Below are 21,216 nucleotides of genomic sequence, written 5' to 3' on the forward strand. Positions count from 1 at the left end.
CTGCATACATTAGACGTGGTTTCAACATCCATGTTAACGTGCTCATTCACAAGTTTCCTAACCTTGTGAACTGAATGTGTTTCACAGGTGTTCTATCTCAGACCATATCTTTTATTTAATCAGCTCTCGTAACAAGATTTCAAACCAGAAGCTACTCCATGCTATAGCAATAACCTCTGCCTTCTACCTCTCCACTTTCTCTGACATAAAAAATTTGTTCTTTGAAAAATAAACCCATATCCGATTCTCAACCCAGTGTTATTTCACGTACAATGAATTTGGATTAAACCTGTCAGTGACACTTCTTTAGTAGCCTAGAAATCCATGGATACCATAGGATTAGTCTGGATAGCGCAGGTCTAAGGTTAGCCACAGAAGTGCCTCAGACCCAGAGCAGTTCATGGGTCTGGAGGCAGACACAAATCCACACATGGGTCACAGCAAGAAGTGCACATCCAAACCACCATCAAAATAAGAAACCCAAGCTGGGACTCTATCAGGATCTAGGGAGTAGAGCTAAAAGATTGCAGAGCTGGGGAGGATAAAAGTTGAGAAGGAACAGTACAAATAGGCAAGAGGTAAAGCTATCGAGGTTAAAAAAAAAAAAAAAAAATCTGTATTCCCTGCAGCCTGGTATGGGGAAGTAGGGTGATAACATTTACTATACTTAGGACAAAACTAGAGCTCCACCTCAAATACCTTACATTTTTACAGAGCTTCAGAGGGCATTCACAACACTATATATTCTTATTTTTTGCCTACAACTTTGAGAAGCTAGTAAGGCTAGAAATTGAAGCTTAGAGATATGAATGCCACCAGTTATTCATTAAGCAAATGTTGGTGGTAGTGATTAAGTCTAAGATCAGTAATTACAGATTCCCTTTCCACTTAATTTTTAGAATAATCTAGGTACTAAAAAGTAAATATCACCTAAAATAATTTGAAGATTCCATTTCTAACTTCCAGAACTACATAATTTTAATAAGTCCTTGACCTAAATTCCATCAACCTCTTTGAATAAATGTATTTTAAGTGTATTATAATCATTAGCTGTGTTAGTAAACCACTACTATGTTATGACTTTGCACATTAGCTGAACCTATCTACATCACAAAATTAGGGTATGTCCCAAATAATGTCCTATCACACACTGGATCATAATTTCTATCTTTTATTAAGTAGTTTACATTAAGTTGTCTAAAATTTGTTGAGGATAAACTGTAAGCACAAAGACACAATAATGCAAAATTCCATTGTCATAGTTTCTGAGTATGCCAGGAAAAATGAGTAATGTCAGAAAATGAGCTCCCTTGGGGTTCAACAGATACATTTACTTTAAAAAAACCAGAACAGTTGATATTGAACATCTCAAAGAATATCTGAAATCCATTAAAAGGAAAAATTAGCTTATCTGTGTCAGAATAAATACCAAATGGGAATGACTGATATGCTATATATCAAATCTTCCCAAATGCTTGGCAAAGCACTATGCTGATGTTCTATGCTGCTATGTCTTTCAAGGTAAAATACAGTTGGGTATAATGTAAATATTTTGGGAAAAGAGATAGCAACCTAAGTAAGCTAAAGGAGAAAAACTTAAATATTGAAGCAGAAAAGGTCTTAAAGATCATTTTTGTCTAATTCCTTCACTGATTAATGAGAAAATTGCAACCTAGCAATTAAGGGATCATCTAGGGCAAAGTTGTCCAAAAGAAGTATAATGCAAGCCACAAATGTTAGCCACACAGGGATTGTAAATTTTCTAGTGGTCACATTAAGTTAAAAAAAAAAAAGTAGTTGAAAGTAATTTAGTATTTTATTTAATCCAGTATATCTAAAATACTATCAATTCAACATATAATCAATGTAACAAATTATTTTTTAAAAGATTTTATTTATTTATTTGACAGACGGAGATCACAAGTAGGCAGAGAAGCCGGCAGAGAGAGAGGAGGAAGCAGGCTCCCTGCCGAGCAGAGAGCCCAGTGTGGGGCTCAATCCCAGGACCCCAGGATCACGATCCGAGCTAAAGGCAGAGGCTTTAACCCACTGAGCCACCCAGGCACCCCCAATGTAACAAATTATTAATGAGAGTTTATATTCTCCTTTCACTTAAGTATTTGTTATCTTATATGTAATTTACAGTTTCAGTATTTTTTATTAGTCATATTTTAATACTCAACAACCACATGTGGCTAGATATAAAACCATCAAATATTACAACACAGAAGCTCTGAAATTCTGATTCCCGGCACAATATAAACTTAAAATATTCCCCAGGTTGAGTTTATTCTAAATAGCCTAAAATGTTCGTAATGAAAACATGTTGTACTCAAAAGTTTTCTGTAATATATAATGAATAATTGTTAAAAATCCAAGAATAAGTCCTCCAATAGAGACATTCCCTTTAAGAAATAATCAAAGGAACATACTATCTATATTACCCATATCAATAGATAATAGAAAAACCATTAAGGTTTTACCCCATTTTATACCACTAAGGTGGCAAAAATCCAGTTATTATTAATATTAAAAATACATTTATTTTATAATTTTTTTCAAAAGCAGATATGAAATTTTACTGAGCATTAAACTTTTACAGATTTTTCAATACATAATTATCTTCCCAGCCTTTTGTCTGACAATAATGTTTGCCTATTTTAACAACAAATACATACTACTCTTCACTTGAACCATTATTAAAGTACAGGTAAAAAATGACTACTCTTGGGACACCTGGGTGTCAGTCAGTGAAGCATTCAATTCCTGATCTCAGGTTAAGATCTCAGGGTCAGGAGATAGAGCCCCACACCAGGCTCCATGTTCAACACAGAATCTGCTTGAGATTCTGTCTCATCCTATCCATTTGCCCCTCCCCCCATTCACGCTCTCTCTCTCTCTCAAATAAATAAATAAAAGAAAATGGCCACTCTCGTGAGATGTGTTTGCATATAGCATGATATTTTACCTTACTCTGCTGTTTTTAATTTTAAGAAATATTTCTCTCTGTAAAAGCCAACATAGTTTCCAAATTTAAATTTTACTCATAAACCCTAAAATAGCTTAATCCTTGATTGAACAGAGAATTAGCAGAATTTGAAATATATCATTATTTTTCACTTACCAAAATATACAATCTTTCCAAGTTTGCAATCTAATTTGCTAATAACACTTCAATATATAACTTTAAAAAGTTAAATCTCTAAATTACAGCATAGAAATAAGATTTATCAATAATAAGGGATCACACATTTTAAAAATGTTAATGTACTCAAATCATAGATATGTTGTTGAGGTGGCTGCCTCATCATTACCATCATCACCATCATCACTACCACCATCTTTATTACTATCATAAACTTCATAAACTGTCAAGACTACAGTTCAAAGAAATCATCTTATGCTATTTTTTCTCAGAAATGAATTTAAATATTGTTCTTGTGAAAGAATTTTTTATGTCTAATGATCAAGCCATTTTTATAACATATGACAAAATGAATACGTATCTTGCTCTAATATTTAACTAAAGGCAAAAAATAAAATACTTCTCATAACTAGAAATGTATTATATAATTATTTTTAAATTATTTAAAAATGTTCCTGATCTTAATTTATATACTTTGATATTGGGATTTAATTATCATGTATTACAAGGTAAAGTCCAACTTTAGCACACTAACTGGTATTTCAGTGGCTTCTAATACTAAAAACTCTCTAAAAGGAATCAACTTCTGATCTACCTAAATGAGTTAGAATAATCTGAAATCATATAAGAGTTTAGAAAATAGTCCAATTGTATCTATTCATATATGCAAGCCACATTATATCATACCTTAAGAATAAAAAGCAAAATACAAAAAAGGAGGGAGAGAGAGAGAGAGAAGAAAGGAAAAGAAAGAGGAAGGGATGGGGGAGGGGGGAACAAAGGGAAGAAGGAAGAAAAGTAAAGTTTTGTACAATTTTAAAATATGTAACAATTCACTAAACATACCAAGTCCAATTGAAAGTATCTAAGTTTCTATTTGGGACTTCATTAGAAAGTCTAATTTGGTTTTGTGTGGTATTGATGAAATATGAAAATGTTCCCTATGGAAGGAGAATGACAATTTTTTTTTAAAAAAGTCAAAAATAGGGGTGCCTGGGTGGCTCAGTGGGTTAAAGCCTCTGCCTTCGACTCAGGTCGTGATCCCAGTATCCTGGGATTGAGCCCCACATCGGGCTCTCCCCTTAGCAGGGAGCCTAATTGTCCTCTCTCTCTCTGCCTGCCTCTGCCTAATTGTGATCTCTGTCTGTCAAATAAATAAACAAAATCATTAAATAAATAATTTTAAAAATCAAACGTATTATGGAGGTTTATTTACTGAGGAAAAAAAGAAAAGTCACATTCCTAAGGCAGATAATTTCTTTAAGTTTCAAAAGAATGTTTTCATTTGAAAACTACAGATTGCAATCAGATTTTAATATAGATATTTCCATTTATCTTTTTTCAAAACTGATTTCACTGCCAAAAGTTTTCATAACTTTAGTGCCAAAGTAGTTACTTAAAAAGCTCTTTATTCACCATACTTTAGATTACATAAAGAAGTAATTTTCTTTCCAGATTCTACTTTAGTCCCATTGTAATTCTGTAAAACAATAGCCTTTACAGATAAGAAAAAAAATCTTTTCTTGTCTTCCTCATCATGAAATAGGTACTGAATGTCTACTGTGCAATCAATGGATTTCCAAATTCATCATTAAAGAATAGATATTTTAATGAGGTTTAAACATGTGCTGAGTTTATCTAACAATGTTTTATATAGGAACATAGAAAAATAAATTTAGGATTAGCTTAAAGATAAGCTATTTAAAGTTTAATTATGTGCCCTTTATTATTTGGAAATATTTCCTACATATTTATTCAATTATTTTAATGTGGAGTATAGTTAATTTAGGGAAATAACCATGACTATACCATCATCATTATGAATGACACATGTACAAGAAAGGGTCCCAAAACTATAGCCTTCTTTGGAAATCACGTAATAGTCCTGTACCTTTGAACAATGTTTCCCACATCCTTCTGTAATTTTTGAACTCTAAAAGTTCATCCAGTTTTAGACTCTAAAACCTGAAACTATTTCATAAATGAGAAAACTCCACATGCCACTTAAATCAGCTCCATAAAAAGAAAAACCATGATATCAAATGTTTCATTTTATGTGCATTTTCCCATTTTAACTCACCTCTACTATTAAATGACTTTAACTACTTACTATGAAATTCCAAATGACCAAAAACAACATGTAAAATTAATCTACAAAGTAATTACTAAAAAGAAATTTAAAATCGGATGAAAGTAACATCAGAGATAAGGCAGAGTAGGATGCTCCAGATATTAATCTGTCTACAGAAACAAATACTGAAGTGTCAAGAGTTGTCAGAATAAACTTTTTCAGGATTCTTAAGTCTAGTGAAACATTGGCAGCACCCAGAAGGCTGAATGAAAAAGTAGTAAAGTTCCTCACGGCAGGGATGTCCATTATCACCACTGCTATTCAACATAGTACTAGAGGTCCTAGCCTCAGCAATCAGACAACAAAAGGAAATTAAAGGCATCCAAATCGGCAAAGAAGAAGTCAAATTATCACTCTTCGCAGATGATATGATACTATATGTGGAAAACCCAAAAGACTCCACTCCAAAACTGCTAGAACTTATACAGGAATTCAGTAAAGTGTCAGGATATAAAATCAATGCACAGAAATCAGTTGCATTTCTCTACACCAACAGCAAGACAGAAGAAAGAGATATTAAGGAGTCAATCCCATTTACAATTGCATCCAAAACCATAAGATACCTAGGAATAAACCTAACCAAAGAGACACAGAATCTATACTCAGAAAACTATAAAGTACTCATGAAAGAAATTGAGGAAGACACAAAGAAATGGAAAAATGTTCCATGCTCCTGGATTGGAAGAATAAATATTGTGAAAATGTCTATGCTACCTAAAGCAATCTACACATTTAATGCAATTCCTATCAAAGTACCATCCATCTTTTTCAAAGAAATGGAACAAATAATGCTAAAATTTATATGGAACCAGAAAAGACCTCGAATGGCCAAAGGGATATTGAAAAAGAAAGCCAACGTTGGTGGCATCACAATTCTGGACTTCAAGCTCTATTACCAAGCTGTCATCATCAAGACAGCATGGTACTGGCACAAAAACAGACACATAGATCAATGGAACAGAATAGAGAGCCCAGAAATAGACCCTCAAATCTATGGTCAACTAATCTTCGACAAAGCAGGAAAGAATGTCCAATGGAAAAAAGACAGCCTCTTCAATAAATGGTGCTGGGAAAATTGGACAGCCACATGCAGAAAAATGAAATTGGACCATTTCCTTACACCACACACAAAAATAGACTCAAAATGGATGAAGGACCTCAATGTGCGAAAGGAATCCATCAAAATCCTTGAGGAGAACACGGGCAGCAACCTCTTCGACCTCTGCCGCAGCAACATCTTCCTAGGAACAACGCAAAAGGCAAGGGAAGCAAAGGAAAAAATGAACTATTGGGATTTCATCAAGATCAAAAGCTTTTGCACAGCAAAGGAAACAGTTAACAAAATCAAAAGACAACTGACAGAATGGGAGAAGATATTTGCAAACGACATATCAGATAAAGGACTAGTGTCCAGAATCTATACAGAACTTAGCAAACTCAACACCCAAAGAACAAATAATCCAATCAAGAAATGGGCAGAGGACATGAACAGACATTTCTGCAAAGAAGACATCCAGATGGCGAACAGACACATGAAAAAGTGCTCCATATCCCTCGGCATCAGGGAAATACAAATCAAAACCACAATGAGATATCACCTCACACCAGTCAGAATGGCTAAAATCAACAAGTCAGGAAATGACAGATGCTGGCGAGGATGCAGAGAAAGGGGAACCCTCCTACACTGTTGGTGGGAATGCAAGCTGGTGCAGCCACTCTGGAAAACAGCATGGAGGTTCCTCAAAATGTTGAAAATAGAACTCCCCTATGACCCAGCAATTGCACTATTGGGTATTTACCCTAAAGATACAAATGTAGTGATCCAAAGGGGCACATGCACCCGAATGTTTATAGCAGCAATGTCCACAATAGCCAAACTATGGAAAGAACCTAGATGTCCATCAACAGATGAATGGATCAAGAAGATGTGGTATATATACACAATGGAATACTATGCAGCCATCAAAAGAAATGAAATCTTGCCATTTGCAACAACATGGATGGAACTAGAGCGTATCATGCTTAGCGAAATAAGTCAAGCAGAGAAAGACAACTCTCATATGATCTCCCTGATATGAGGAAGTGGTGATGCAACATGGAGGCTTAAGTGGGTAGGAGAAGAATAAATGAAACAAGATGGGATTGGGAGGGAGACAAACCATAAGTGACTCTTAATCTCACAAAACAAACTGAGGGTTGCTGGGGGGAAGGGGTTTGGGAGAAGGGGGTGGGATTATGGACATTGGGGAGGGCATGTGCTTTGGTGAGTGCTGTGAAGTGTATAAACCTGGTGATTCACAGACCTGTACCCCTGGGGATAAAAATATATGTTTATAAAAAATAAAAAATTAAAAAAAAAAAAAAGTAGTAAAGTTCCTGATAAATTTTCTCAAATTTGGCATATCACATAGCAGCTATCATCCTCCAATCCCATCCTCATGGCAAGAAGCCATGGGAAGGTCAGATAGTTTCCTTGGTGCAACTTACCTGTGTCAGGAAATAAAGACATTGTCCAACAAAAACTAGGGTTGTGTATTTTGATCTGTCAATTCACTGAATCACTGGCACAGAGGCCAGCCATTGTTTCAAACTTATAGGGCTAAAGAAGCTTCCTAGGCAGCATCTGTCAAAAAATTTTAGAGACACAGAATACTTTTCTCTTTTCTTTTTGTATCCAGGCTTTCAAGGAATTCTCTGTAATATCCGTAGCTGAACAGGGAACTGTAATGACTACACATGACAATGAATACATGCTAGGCTGGGGGAGTCGAACAGAAAAATTCACTAAGCAAATGGATTACTGCAGACTTCAAGTAACTACAAAAATCCAAAGTGACAGGCAAGAATCTGATTTCTACAGTTACCAAATTACAATATTCTAAATGTCCAGTTCTCCACAAAAAACTACAAAGCATGCAAAGCAAAAGGAAAGTATGGTCCATTTACCAGAGAAAAAGAAGCCAAGAGGAACAATTCTTAAGGTAGCCCAGTTATTGGACTTAACTATACAAAACACTAAATTACTGTCTTAAGCTTAGGAAACTGAAGGAAATCAGGAAGAACAAAAGGAAATCAGGAGAATAATGTATGAACAAGTAGGGAACATAAATAAAGATAGAAATTATAAAAAGAAATGAAACAGAAATTATGGAGCTGAAAAAATATGGTAACTCAAATCAGAATTTTTCTAGAAGGTTCAGTGGCTATAACAGGCAAAAGAAAAACCAGTAAACTTGAAGGTAGAATAACTGAAATTACCCAATCTGAGGAGTAGAAAGGAAAAAAGAATTTTTTTTTAAAAGATTTTATTTATTTATTTGTCATAGAGAGAGAAGTGAGAGCAAGCACAGGCAGACAGAGTGGCAGGCAGAGGCAGAGGGAGAAGCAGGCTCCCCGCCAAGCAAGGAGCCCGATGTGGGACTAGATCCCAGGACGCTGGGATCATGACCTGAGCCGAAGGCAGCCGCTTAACCAACTGAGCCACCCAGGCATCCCAAAAGAATTTTGTTTTTAATCGAAGAAAGACAAAGCATTGAAAGAACACCACACCATCAACCATATCGACATATGCATCATGAATGTCCCACAAGGAAGAAAGAAGAAAAAAAAAAGAGAGAGACAGAAAAAATATTTTAAAAATAGTCAAACCTCTTTATTCATGGACTCCGTATTTGCAAATTCACCTGCTCACTAGTATTTATTTGTAACCCCAACAGCCATACTCACCAGCATTTTCACAGTCATTTGTGTGCATTCGGCAAAAAATTTCAGTTGTCTGATAAGCACATTCCCAACTGAGGTCAAAAAAGCTCTACTTGCTTGTTTAAGCTCGCCTATTCAATATCCTTTTCAGTCTACTTAAAAAAATTTTTTTTGTGCTCTTTGGTAGTGATTTAACTGTTTAAATAGTATTGAAGTGCAGGCTAGTGTTCCTAAGGGCAAAAAGTGATGGGTCTTTCAGAGAAAATTGATGTTTAGACATCAGCCATATAGTCTGTTGGCTGTGAGTTCAATGTTAATGAATCAATAATATGGTACATCCAAATAAAGGAAGAGGACATTTGCCAATCTCTTTGTTAGCCCATTCCAGAAAGCATTAAATAACATTTAGAGTATGTGATGAAGCTATGAAAAGATAGAAAAGCAGCTAAGTTTGTGGACTCATGAGATGGCAACCAATAACAAAAACTATTGTGGAAGGCATTGTTCTGATGCTAAAAGCTAAATAAATTATAGTAATGTTAACCCAAGGTCCAGATAATATTAAACTCTGTTGGCTGTTTTATTATCAAAAGAAAATAAGTATATATTTGTAGAAATAAATATTAAATAGGTGTCTTTAAAGAGATGTACCCACACACACATAAACAGGAGATACATAAACAAAACAAAGTTATGTAGTGATTGGTTGACAAAAATTTGTGACCAGAGGCTCCCAGAAACATAACCCTCTTTTTCTACTAGAAGCAATGGCTCAATATTCTCTAATTCAGTATTTGCAGTGACTTTATAAAAATAACTACTGTGAGTAAGGAAAATCAAATGTAATGAGACTGAATCACTATTCAAAAACCTCCAAACAAAGAAAAATTCAGAACCAGATGGTTTTTCACTGGTAAATTCTATCAACATTTAAAGAATTAGCACCAATTCTCTCAAGTTCTTTCAAAAAAACAGAAGTGAAGATTTCATAACACATTCTGTGAGGCTAGGCTTCACGCTACTACAAAAGCCTTTAAAAGTTAAACAAAGAATTACTATATGACATAGGAATTCCATCCTAGATATATACCCAGAAAAAATGAAAATGTGTATGCACATAGAAATTTGTACACAAATATTTATAGCAGCCTTATTTATAATAGCCAAAAGTAGAAATGACATAACTGCCCATCAACAAATGAATAAATGTATAAATTGTGATGTATATAAATATTATTCGGACATAAAGAGAAGTGAGGTACTGATCTATGCACAATTTGAATGAACCTTGAAAAGTTTATACTAAGTGAAAGAAGAAAGATACAAAAGGTCACACATTGTATGATTCATTTATATGAAATATCCAGAATAGGTAAATCCATAGAAACAAAAGGCAGATTAATGGTAACTTTACCATTAATGGAAAACAGAGAAGAGAGGGGATGAATACTTAAATAGAGATGGGGTGTTTTTCTGGAGATGATGGAAAGATTTTGAAACTAGAGGTGGTGGTCAAACAACACTAAAATTGAACTAAATGCCACTGAATTGTGCAGTATAAAATGGGTCATATGTTATATGAATTTCATCTCAATTAAAAGAAAGGGAGAGAAAAAAATGACAATAAAACTAATTCGTGGTTTCCTGAGAAGGTACTATCAGTTACTTCTCCAAAAGTAGACTGTTGTTCTATTTACTGCTCTACTGCTTCTCAACATCTTTTTTTTTTTTTTTAAGATTTTATTTATTTGACAGACAGGGATCACAAGTAGGTAGAGAGGCAGGCAGAGAGAGAGGAGGAAGCAGGCTTCCTGCTGAGCAGAGAACCCGATGTGGGGCTCAATCCCAGGACCTTGGGGTCATGACCTGAGCCGAAGGCAGAGGCTTTAATCCACTGAGCTACCCAGGTGCCCCAGCTTCTCAACATCTTAAATATAAAAGACACAGGCCCAATGGTGGCCTAATCTTAGAATCTTAGCACATTTCTAGCCTCCTACTTTCATACTCAGGGAAGCTGTTAATCTAATCCAAATGCCATTTGATAACTTACCTAATAAACTAAAAGTTCCTCAAAGTACACTGTTTTTTGATAACATAGATTTGCCTCTACTTGTTTCAAGTTACTGGCTTGTCATAATGACAGGAAGGGGGTGTGGGGGTGGCGGGCAGTAGGGGTCCAGACCTAAGAAAAAAACATTCAGTGGCACTTCATGTATACACAGGCTACTTTTCTAGCAATTTAACTCTCTAGAACCCAGCCAACAAACCAAAAGATGGCCAAAAACAGTCCCTCTACAATGCCTATATTTACTGAAACCTGTACAACTAGCCCACATTCATAAAGGAATTACCCAGGTCTTCCCTCATTCATAGACTGTGTACTCTTGCTGAAGCTATAGTTCTATGAGCCACAATATTTGTTTCACAATGTTATGTTAACCAGGAATAACAAATTATAAGGGGCTGCTAAAGAATGGCAGTTTTAGACTTCAAGGGAAGAGAGCAGAGTAGGCAAATCCTGAGCTCACCTTGTCCCATGGAAATACTTAGATAATACCCACATCAGTATTACTAACCCAGAAAATTATCCAAAGACTGGCAGAACAGGCTCTCCACAGTTAATCATAGAAAAGAGTTCACATTGAAAATGGTAAGAAAGGTGAAAACACAGTCAGGAAACAAACTAACATGCAAAACTAACCCTAGAAGGACTAACCATAGAAGAGAAGGACACCACAAGTATGAAGAAAGGAGAGAAGAGACCCCAGATAAAGCACCCCATATGTAGACATCTGTACTGGGGGAAAAAATACCCATAACGCTTAGTTTTGAAAACCAGCCAGGCTTAACTTCATGAGTTTTTACAATCAGTGAGGCTTAACACCAGGAACTTTAAAAAACAACAGGCTTGGCTCTGGAAGAGCCAGAGGGCAACAGGAAACAGTCCCACCCTTAAAGAGACAGCATAACCAACAGCCTCAAGGAAATACAGCACAGAAGCAGCAGTCTGAAAGTGCCTAGTATATTTGGGAAAGGTATTTATGTATTAATATCAGAATGTGTGCAGGAGGGGCAGCCATCTTTAGGAGACTTTCCCAAAGATAAGAGCTGGCACAATTTCTCTCCCCCACCTCCTGCCAAGATACCCAGACAACTGTTGGAACCAGCATGAACACTTACCACCTAGTTGTTAACACCTCATGCCCTGCCCCCATATTCTCCAGTTAACCTCTCCATTCAACCTGCCCTTGGCAGGAGTCCATTTGAAGCTACCACAAGCATCTCATTGTGCAAGCAGCTCCAACAGCAGCCAGCAACACTGCAAAATCACTCTTGCCCTACAAAGAGGGAAAGATAACCACATACACTAGTTCCACAGCAGCCTCAGCAGTGGGCTGGGGGCAGATATGTGTTCTGACTGTTGGTCCAGCCCACCAACAAAAACTTCAGAGGATAAAGACACAGTCACTGCAACCCCAACAGACAGGCAAAGAGCAGACATCTGGTCTGACAGCAGCCCCAAACCACCCCCCGCCACCATCAAAAGACTCTCAGGAGACAATGCAGGGATAGCACCCAGCAGTTCAGTGCTGTAGTAATCAAAACAGTATGGTACTGGCATAAAAACAGACACACATATCAATGGAACAAAATAGAAAACCTAGAAATAAATCCATGATTATATGCTCAATTACTATCCAACAAAGGAGGCAAGAATATATAATGTGAAATGGAAAAAGACAGTCTCTTCAACAAATGGTTCTGGGAAAACTGGACACCTATATTCAAAAAAATGAAACCAAATCACTTTCTTACACCATACACAAAAATAATCTCAAAGTGGATTAAAGACCTAAATGTGAGACCTGAAACCATACAATTTCTAGCATAAATAGTTATGTCTTTGACATCAGCCATAGAAACATTTTTCTAGATACATCTCCTTTAGCAAGGAAAACAAAAGTAAAATTAAACTATTGGGACTATACCAAAATAAGAAGCTTTGGCACAATGAAGAAAACCATCAACAAAACAAAAATACAACTCACCAAATGGGAGAAGATATCTGCAAAAGATATATCTAATAAGGGGTTAATATCCAAAATACATAAACAGTTATCAACTCAACACCCAAAAAACCCCCAAATAATCCAATTTTAAAAAGGGCAGAAGACATGAACAGGCATTTCTCCAAAGAAGACATGCAGAGAGCCAACAGATACATGAAAAGATGTTCAATATCACTTATCATCAGGGAAGGGCAAATCAAAACCACAATGAGATATTCATCTTATACCTTTCAGAATGGATAAAATAAAAAACAGAAGAAACAACAAATGTTGGCAAGGATGTGGAGAAGGAGGAGCCATTGTGCACTCATGATGGTAATGCAAACTAGCATAGCTACTGTGGAAAACAGTATGGAGGTTCCTCAAAAAATTAAAAATAGAATTGTCATATGATCCAGCTATTCCGCACTGGGTATTTACCCAAAGAATATGAAAACACTAATTCAAAAAGATATATGCATCCACATATTTATTGCAGCACTATTTGTAATAGCCAAGTTATGGAAGCAACCCATACAATGGAATATTACTCAGCCACAGAAAAGAATACAATATGCTATTTGCAACAATATGGATAAAGCTAGAGGGTATAATGCTAAGCAAAATAAGTCAACCAGAGAAAGACAAATACCATATGACTTCAGTTATGTGGATTTTAAAAAACAAAGAAAGAAATAAAGAGAAAAACAAACAGACCCTTAAATACAGAGAACTGTTGCTTGCCAGAGGGGAGATTGGTGGGGGATGGGTGAAATAGGTAAAGGGGATTAAAAGCACAGTTATCATGATGAGCACTGAGTAATGACTCAAATTGCTGAATCATTATATCGTGCAACTGAAAATAATGTAACATTGTATGTTAATTGTAGTTGAATTAAAAATAAATAAATATTTAAAAAAAAAAAGAATGACAGTTTTATATAAAGGACAGTGGCTGACCAACTATATAAAAAGCAGATGTGAAGACTCAGGCAGAATAACAATCTAGAACTACCTGATAAACAGCAAACAGCCCTTGTGAAATAATCAACTTATAGTAAATGAGCTTCATGTTATCCAAAGTCACCAACAAATGGTTCCTCTTTTGTTGTGGTATATTAAACAAAGTAGTGTGACATATACTTTTATAAGATCTCCATCAAATATACTTAAAATCAAAAGTATCTGACATTTAAGGAAGATAGCAACTGTCATCAGGAAAAAATCTACTTTGTTGCAATATCCTAGTGAATAACCTGAAGGGGATTTAGAAGTTGATCATATTAATCAATCAATAGTCATCAATATCATCTAGTGAGAAAAAAAAAAAAAAACTTAACCTCATTAAAGGGCAACTGTAGGGGCGCCTGGGTGGCTCACTGGGTTAAAGCCTCTGCTTTTGGTTCAGTTCATGATCCCAGGGTCCTGGGATCAAGCCCCGCATCGGGCTCTCTGCTCAGCAGGGAGCCTGCTTCCTCCTCTCTCCGCTGTGTCTCTCTCCTTCTTGTGATCTCTGCCTGTCAAATAAAATCTTAAAAAAAGAAAAAAAAAAGGCAACTGTAGTTTAACAGAAAGAGTACTAGGCTAATGGATACCACTAACACATCTTGTCTCTGCCTCTTCTTTCTAGCTCTGTTACTGTTTAAGAAATTGACTATTCTTTTTTATTTTTTTAAAGATTTTATTTATTTATTTGAGAGAGACAGTGAGAGAGAGCATGAGCAGGGTAGGGGTCGGGGGAGGCAAAGGAACAAGCAGACTCCCTACTGAGCAGGGACCCCACCCCAGTGTGGGGCTTGATCCCAGGATCCTGGGATTATGACCTGAGATGAAGGCAGATGCTTAACTGACTGAGCCACCCAGGCTCCCCTTGACCATTCTGTCTTGGTTTCCTCTGTTAAACAGATATAATAATATCTTCTTCACTGGAAGTTCACTTTATAGAGTGGCTAACAAACTTAGAGCCTTCACGATTCCAAAACATAGTGTTAGAAGGTGATAAAAATGGTTTCAAAGAAGGATTATGATAAATGATGAAGCCATAAACAAAAGACAAAGCTAAGAATCACTAAAATTGTCATCACTTCTCAAGGCTTGTCTTCTCAAGTCCCTCTTGGCAAAAGAATCTTGAAAACCATACATTTGAATTGGAGTGGCAATTTACTGCTATATTTTCCTCAGCAGATTGTATCTGTTGTCAGAGTCATTCTCCCAAAAGCATAAATTTGATCCAATCATGGGGCTTCCTGGTTTATCTTCAACTCTTTTTTTGCTCCATACTGTCTTGGTGATCTCATCCAGAGCCATACCCCCATGCCATATCTATCTCTGGCCTTGGCCTCTCTTCTGTAATTAAAACAAAGGAGACTAAGAGCCACCAGAGAAAAGCAAGAAAAATCTGGAAGAATGAGTATGGCAGAATTCAATGGAGATAAAGCTATCATTGCCACAGTAGTATTTTAGGAAACTATGAATTCTACAAGATAGATTTCATAGCATGCTACTATATATATACATCATGGCTTTAGGTAAAAACAGACAGATGAGAATATCATTCGTTAAGCTAATGCTTTCTAGGACTATGTCCTTGCGTAAGTCATTCTGTTTGCCTTCATGTTCTCAGTTAGCAAATGGAGATACAAATAATATGTACCTTAGGGCTATGGTGAAAACTAAATAATATATTGAATCAAATGTGTTTAGCAAAGGATCTATTATTTGCCCAACAAAAATAAGCTGTTCTAGCTCTGTGCCAACAAGCCCTAATAAATGTGCATAAAGTGAAAGTAAATACCTTGTTCTTTAATTTTAATAATATGCAGGTAACACAATTATTACTGCAAAATCCACATACCTTTACATGTCTTTTGGTATATGCAGTGTGTATCTAAGCATGAACATGTTTTGTTTTTTTAATCATTTGAAAATAGATAAAGGGCAGATTTTCAAGCTGACTGCTGAAAGGAAACATCCCATTGCTTTGCATTTCAATAACCTAATTTGCCAAAAATAATTTTAAAAGAGCATATATGCTCCAGGTAAGAAGTCAACATGGAAAAAGAAACACACACTTAAAAATTGGCTCTGCCACTAAGAGGCCACCCACTGCCCTTGATTGTTTTGTAAGTCCATTAAAATCAGTAAAGGAAACAGATACTAAAAACTTTAAAGTTCTTTTATGTTTACTTTCTTCAAGTAAAAATGCTATCTTTGACATGTAGACTTTAAAGGGATACATTACTAAGGATTAAACTGATCCATTAAAGGAACAGGATAGCCTTATGTTGATACTTATTTTAAAATTGTGAAATGATTAAAGTAATTTCTGTGGCCCATTTTAAACTATGGATCACAACAGAGTTAATGGAAGTTAATGTAAACAGCAATGAAATAATAAAACTGTAATTTGATAAAGGTATATCCATCTACATTTCAATAAAATTTATATAACACATATAGCTAAAAATGATAGATGTATCATTTTACTGCTAAAACTTTACTTAAATGATTATCTACATTTCCATCTCAAAAAAATACTTTAGAATACACTTCTCTTTGCTCAAAAGAACTTTTTCTTCACTGATTACTAAGATGAGATGTCATACTATTAGCTGAGAACATTTACAATGAAAAGTTTTCATTGCAACTTGTCACCAATTTGATGCCTTCTAAAATTCCTCAATATGAGTTTTAACAATCCCTGATTTCTTTTTGACACCTTTGAACAGAGCAGAGGAGTGGGATTACATAAAGCACTCTTTCGTGTTTCTTCCTTCCTCTTACCTGCATTCCCAATTTATAATTATTGTGAAAACTAATTTCTTGGCTAGGAAAGAACTCCTAAGGATTTCAAAAGACCACTCCTAAAAAGTTCTTAGTATTCGAAAGCACATCTGAAAATGGAATGAGATGTTATTTAAATTCACTTAGCAAAAATTATCACAGTTGTAACAAGAGCTACAATGAACCAAATTGCACAAGAACTACAAGTTTGTGAAATAAACATTATACACTGGGCTCAGCTTCATGAATGTAAAATCCTTCAGACTGTACTCCAATGCATTTGCCTTGCTTCGTGCAGACTTTGTCCACTTGCTCTGACTCCATTTACACTTGGCAGATGGTTATATCACTCACAACATTTCCCATTTAGCTCCATATTTAAAAATCAACTGCAGCAGAATGTAGGCTGGCAATGGACTCTTCTCTAATAAATATCCACAACAGGGGATATCAAAAACTTTCCTTCTTTCAGAGGGAGACAAAACATTTGTATTTATATTAATACAACTTTAGTTCACTTTCTTTTCTTGCACCAATTACAGCTGGTATCAATTATAAAATGTTAAAAGCCTTGATCTCCCATACAGTTGTCTCAAAAACACTCTTTTTTCAATTTTAGTCAAGTGAAAGAAAGCTCTAGACTAATAATTTCAAATGATAATCAGTTCTTCTTTGTTCCTGACAATCAAAAATTCCTTTCCCAATGGTTTTCTTCTTTAATAAAATGTCACTGACTTAAAATCTCAGATTTTTATAAATTTGAATCCTGGAAGTATCAATTAGACTATACTCATCAGTTTTAAATAATGTGAGAATCACAATGAACTTTTTTTATTTACCAAAGTATTCTGGCATTTTAAACCTTCTCTTAATGCAAGACTAGATTTTCAAGAAGCATTAGCAATAAAACATTTAAATCACCAAAATTTAAGAAACAAATAGCTAATATGAATAAAATCTGAAAAGTACAAGAGATTTGAATCTATATTTCTAAAGACTGGCAATGTTAAATTATAAAAGATTTAATGGAAATATGTCATTACATTTCTCTATTAAATACACACATAAGAAATAAAGAAGGAGCTGGAGGCCATAATTTTGGATAACTACTTTAATAGATAAAAGTTGAACTTAATGAAAAGTTGGTTATTTCTAATAATAGTCCCCTTTTTTCTCTTTTCAGTCAACTTAATTGAAGGATCCATCTCTATAGTTGATACATAAAATTTTTGAAGTGTTTAGAAAAGACAAAGTCACCACAATTTCTCCAACCAATAATAATTTCCTAATTACAAGTTGTAATATTTGATGAACTATTATATTTAAATGAACTATGACAATAAATCAGGAAAACTGATTTTCATAGCCCATCTTATGTCATTCTAGAGCTTCTAAATATAGTCTTTCCATGTCTTTGGAATAAATGATTAGCATGATCAGTCCTTTCATTTTATGATTGGCCAATCTCTTGAGGGTGAACTCAAACACCTAAGGCAAATTAATAGCAAAGACAAAAATCAAAATCCAAACATTTCCAAAGCAAGGATATCACTTTCTTCACAAGTTCTGTGTGTATAAAGGAACAAAAGGCATAGGTTTTGTTCATTATTTTGTGTTTTAAACAAACCTCTATGGAGAGTTTACTATTTCATTGGTACTGTGCTGTTCATGGGGATACAAAAGGGATTAAGTTTCAAGTCCCACCCCTAAAAGACTTCAGTTTGAGGGAGCGAATGTATAAGAGATTGCTTCTATACAATGAGGAAGTATAGGAAATATATATGGATTTCTGTGGTAGCCCCTTCATTGGTATGTACTTTTATTATTAAATATAAAAAGCACTAACATTCTTAATTACAGGTTGAGAGAAAATTTTGTGGGTTCCCTCTTCCCCAACTTTTTTTTATAAATGCATACTCCCAAAGGGTGCATCAAATTCCTGTTTCAAGCATTCCGGAGAGTGTGGTGTCTCTCTTTACAGTGTTTTTTGAGACGATTTTAAGCAGCACACATAGGAACATTTTTTTTTTAAATTTTAGTAATTGTGTATATATTGGAAACTTACTGATTTTTCTTTTATTACAGATATGCCAATGTTTCTTTTTAAATTTAGGGTTTTTTTTTAAAAAAAAACCAACATAACAGAAAAAGGCACTAAATAATAATACAGGATTACTCAGTTATAGCAAAAATTCGGAATTGGTTCAAGACCGAATGAAGTGTGGGACATCCTAAAGCTGCCTGCTGAAAAACAGAGAATATCTGATAAATCTGTGAGTCACTCCGGGACAAGAAGCCATGTTAACCTTCTCAGGATCAATCCCATTATAGTATATGTGGTGCCAGAATAAACAAAACATTATCCTTTTTAAAACCATAGTTTAATTTTGAAAAATTAATGGCCATTTTCATCAAAGCCAGAGCTTCAAAAGTTTATTTAGTTCACAGAATTATGTGATTGGGGATATAATATACAGCATGGTGACCATAGTTAATACTGTATTGCATATTTGAAAGTTGCTGTAAGTCTAGATATTAAAAGACCTCATCATAAGAAAAAAAATTGCAACTATGTGAGATGATAGATGTTAACTAAATTTATTATTGTGGCAATCATTTCATAATATATACACTTATTAAATTATCATATAATATTACATGTAATTATATCTCTATAAAACTGGAAAAGTTAATTGGCTAATTTTATATTGTACAATTGAAAAAATTAATAATGTAATATATGATTATGCATTGAATTATATATTTACATGAGTGAATTTTATGGTATGTGAATCACACCTCAATAAAGCTGTTAAAAATTATGTCACCTTGAAAAAAAGCATAACATAAACATCGACTGATAAGACATAAGGTGTAAACACTTGTAGCATGCTACACAATTGAAAAGCACAAATTCTGGAGCCAGTCGTCCTTTAAATTTTGGTTCTACTCCTTCTTGGTTACATTATTCCGGAAAGTTACTTAAACTCTCTATGCCTTGGTTTCTTCTATTCTAAAATAAGAATATAATACCTTGAGGATTAAAAGGGTTAATATTTCTAAAGTGCTTAATTGAGTACTGATCACATATAAAGCATTAGAGCTAGTCATTATTAGCAGTAAAAATGCTTAGAAAGAAACACGTCTGGTGATTTAAGGTAGGGAGGATTTTGAGAGTTATACTACTTCTAACTCACTGCAGAACAACAATGTGCTTTATGAAAGACATGAAATTTCAAGAGCTTTTTGAAAAACATTTGAGATGAAATGGAACAAATATGGAGCTGGAAAATGGCAATAGTGGGAAAACTTTTGCAACTAAAATGCAGATGAACAGAACAGAAGATATTGACCAAATTTGCCTAAAAAGAGAGGAACCAGGGGCGCCTGGGTGGCTCAGTGGGTTAAGCCGCTGCCTTTGGCTCAGGTCATGATCTCAGGGTCCTGAGATCGAGCCCCGCATCGGGCTCTCTGCTCAGCAGGGAGCCTGCTTCCTCCTCTCTCTCTGCCTGCCTCTCTGCCTACTTGTGATCTCTCTCTGTCAAATAAATAAATAAAAATCTTTTAAAAAAGAAAGAAAAAAAAGAGAAGAACTGGCATGGTAAAGGCAATAAAATAGCTAAGGAGAACTAATAAAAACTCTATTAAATCAGAGAATAAGAAGCTTAGATACTACCATCCTAGGTGATTCTGACCATGAATTAGATGGCTGGGGCTTCACAAATCACCAAATAAGCCACAATGAATTTCCTCATGCTCCTACACAAGAATGAGTTGGGATATTTAATTACTGTCAGATATGTACTTAAAAGCTACAGCCCTATTTTATTATCTACTTCTGCAGGCCAAAGTCTGTGGACATAGGCTTTCAGATAAAGATTAATCAGAGAGGCTCTTGAGAGTAAAGGAAGCAAGATTAGGCAGAGAAAAACTGGGCTATGATATAATTGCAACAGAGGACTCAGCCAATCACACAGGAGCTCTTTATCCTGAACTGAGGCAAGGACTGCTTTTGTAATCCCTGCATTGACCTATCGTTTTATGTGTGGTACAAATACAGTGGGGACTACAGCTCCCATCAGAGTAGGGCAATTGACAGAGAGGGCCTGGGAACCACCACAGCCAGTACTCCTCGCAGGGAGTAGGGAATAAGTGCCCTACTCTGGGAGGGGGCTTATACAGTGCAAATGCGCACTCACCACACTCCGTGAGTACTATGTATGTATGGATGGTCCCCAGAACAGCAGCAGCAGCAGCTAGGCCTGGAAACTTGTTAGAAATGCAAATTCTCAGGTCCTGTGCCAGAGCTACTGAATGGGAAAATCTGTAAGTGGGATTTAGCAATCTGTGTTTCAACAAGCCTTGCAGGTGATTCTGATGCCTGCTAAGTTTGAGAACCAGTGCCA

At 35.4% G+C, this 21,216-nt stretch overlaps 1 protein-coding gene across 9 annotated transcripts in view; it reads right to left on the reverse strand.

Annotated features, from left to right (window-relative positions):
* Positions 1-21,216, reverse strand: part of MACROD2 (mono-ADP ribosylhydrolase 2) — a 1,944,634-nt gene that overhangs the window by 1,549,505 nt on the left and 373,913 nt on the right. Inside the window, exon 4 of one of the 9 annotated variants that reach the window (XM_082743695.1) lies at positions 6,424-6,517. The exons of the other annotated variants lie outside the window; for them this stretch is intronic. Within the exon in view, the coding sequence (XP_082599821.1) occupies positions 6,456-6,517 (62 nt within the window). The 3' untranslated portion in view covers positions 6,424-6,455. Of the gene's footprint in view, positions 1-6,423; positions 6,518-21,216 lie in introns of those variants that run through there. 9 annotated transcript variants of the gene reach the window in all.

Source organism: Mustela nivalis (genome assembly GCF_964662115.1).
Source record: "Mustela nivalis genome assembly, chromosome: 8".
Classification (NCBI taxonomy): Eukaryota; Metazoa; Chordata; class Mammalia; order Carnivora; family Mustelidae; genus Mustela; species Mustela nivalis.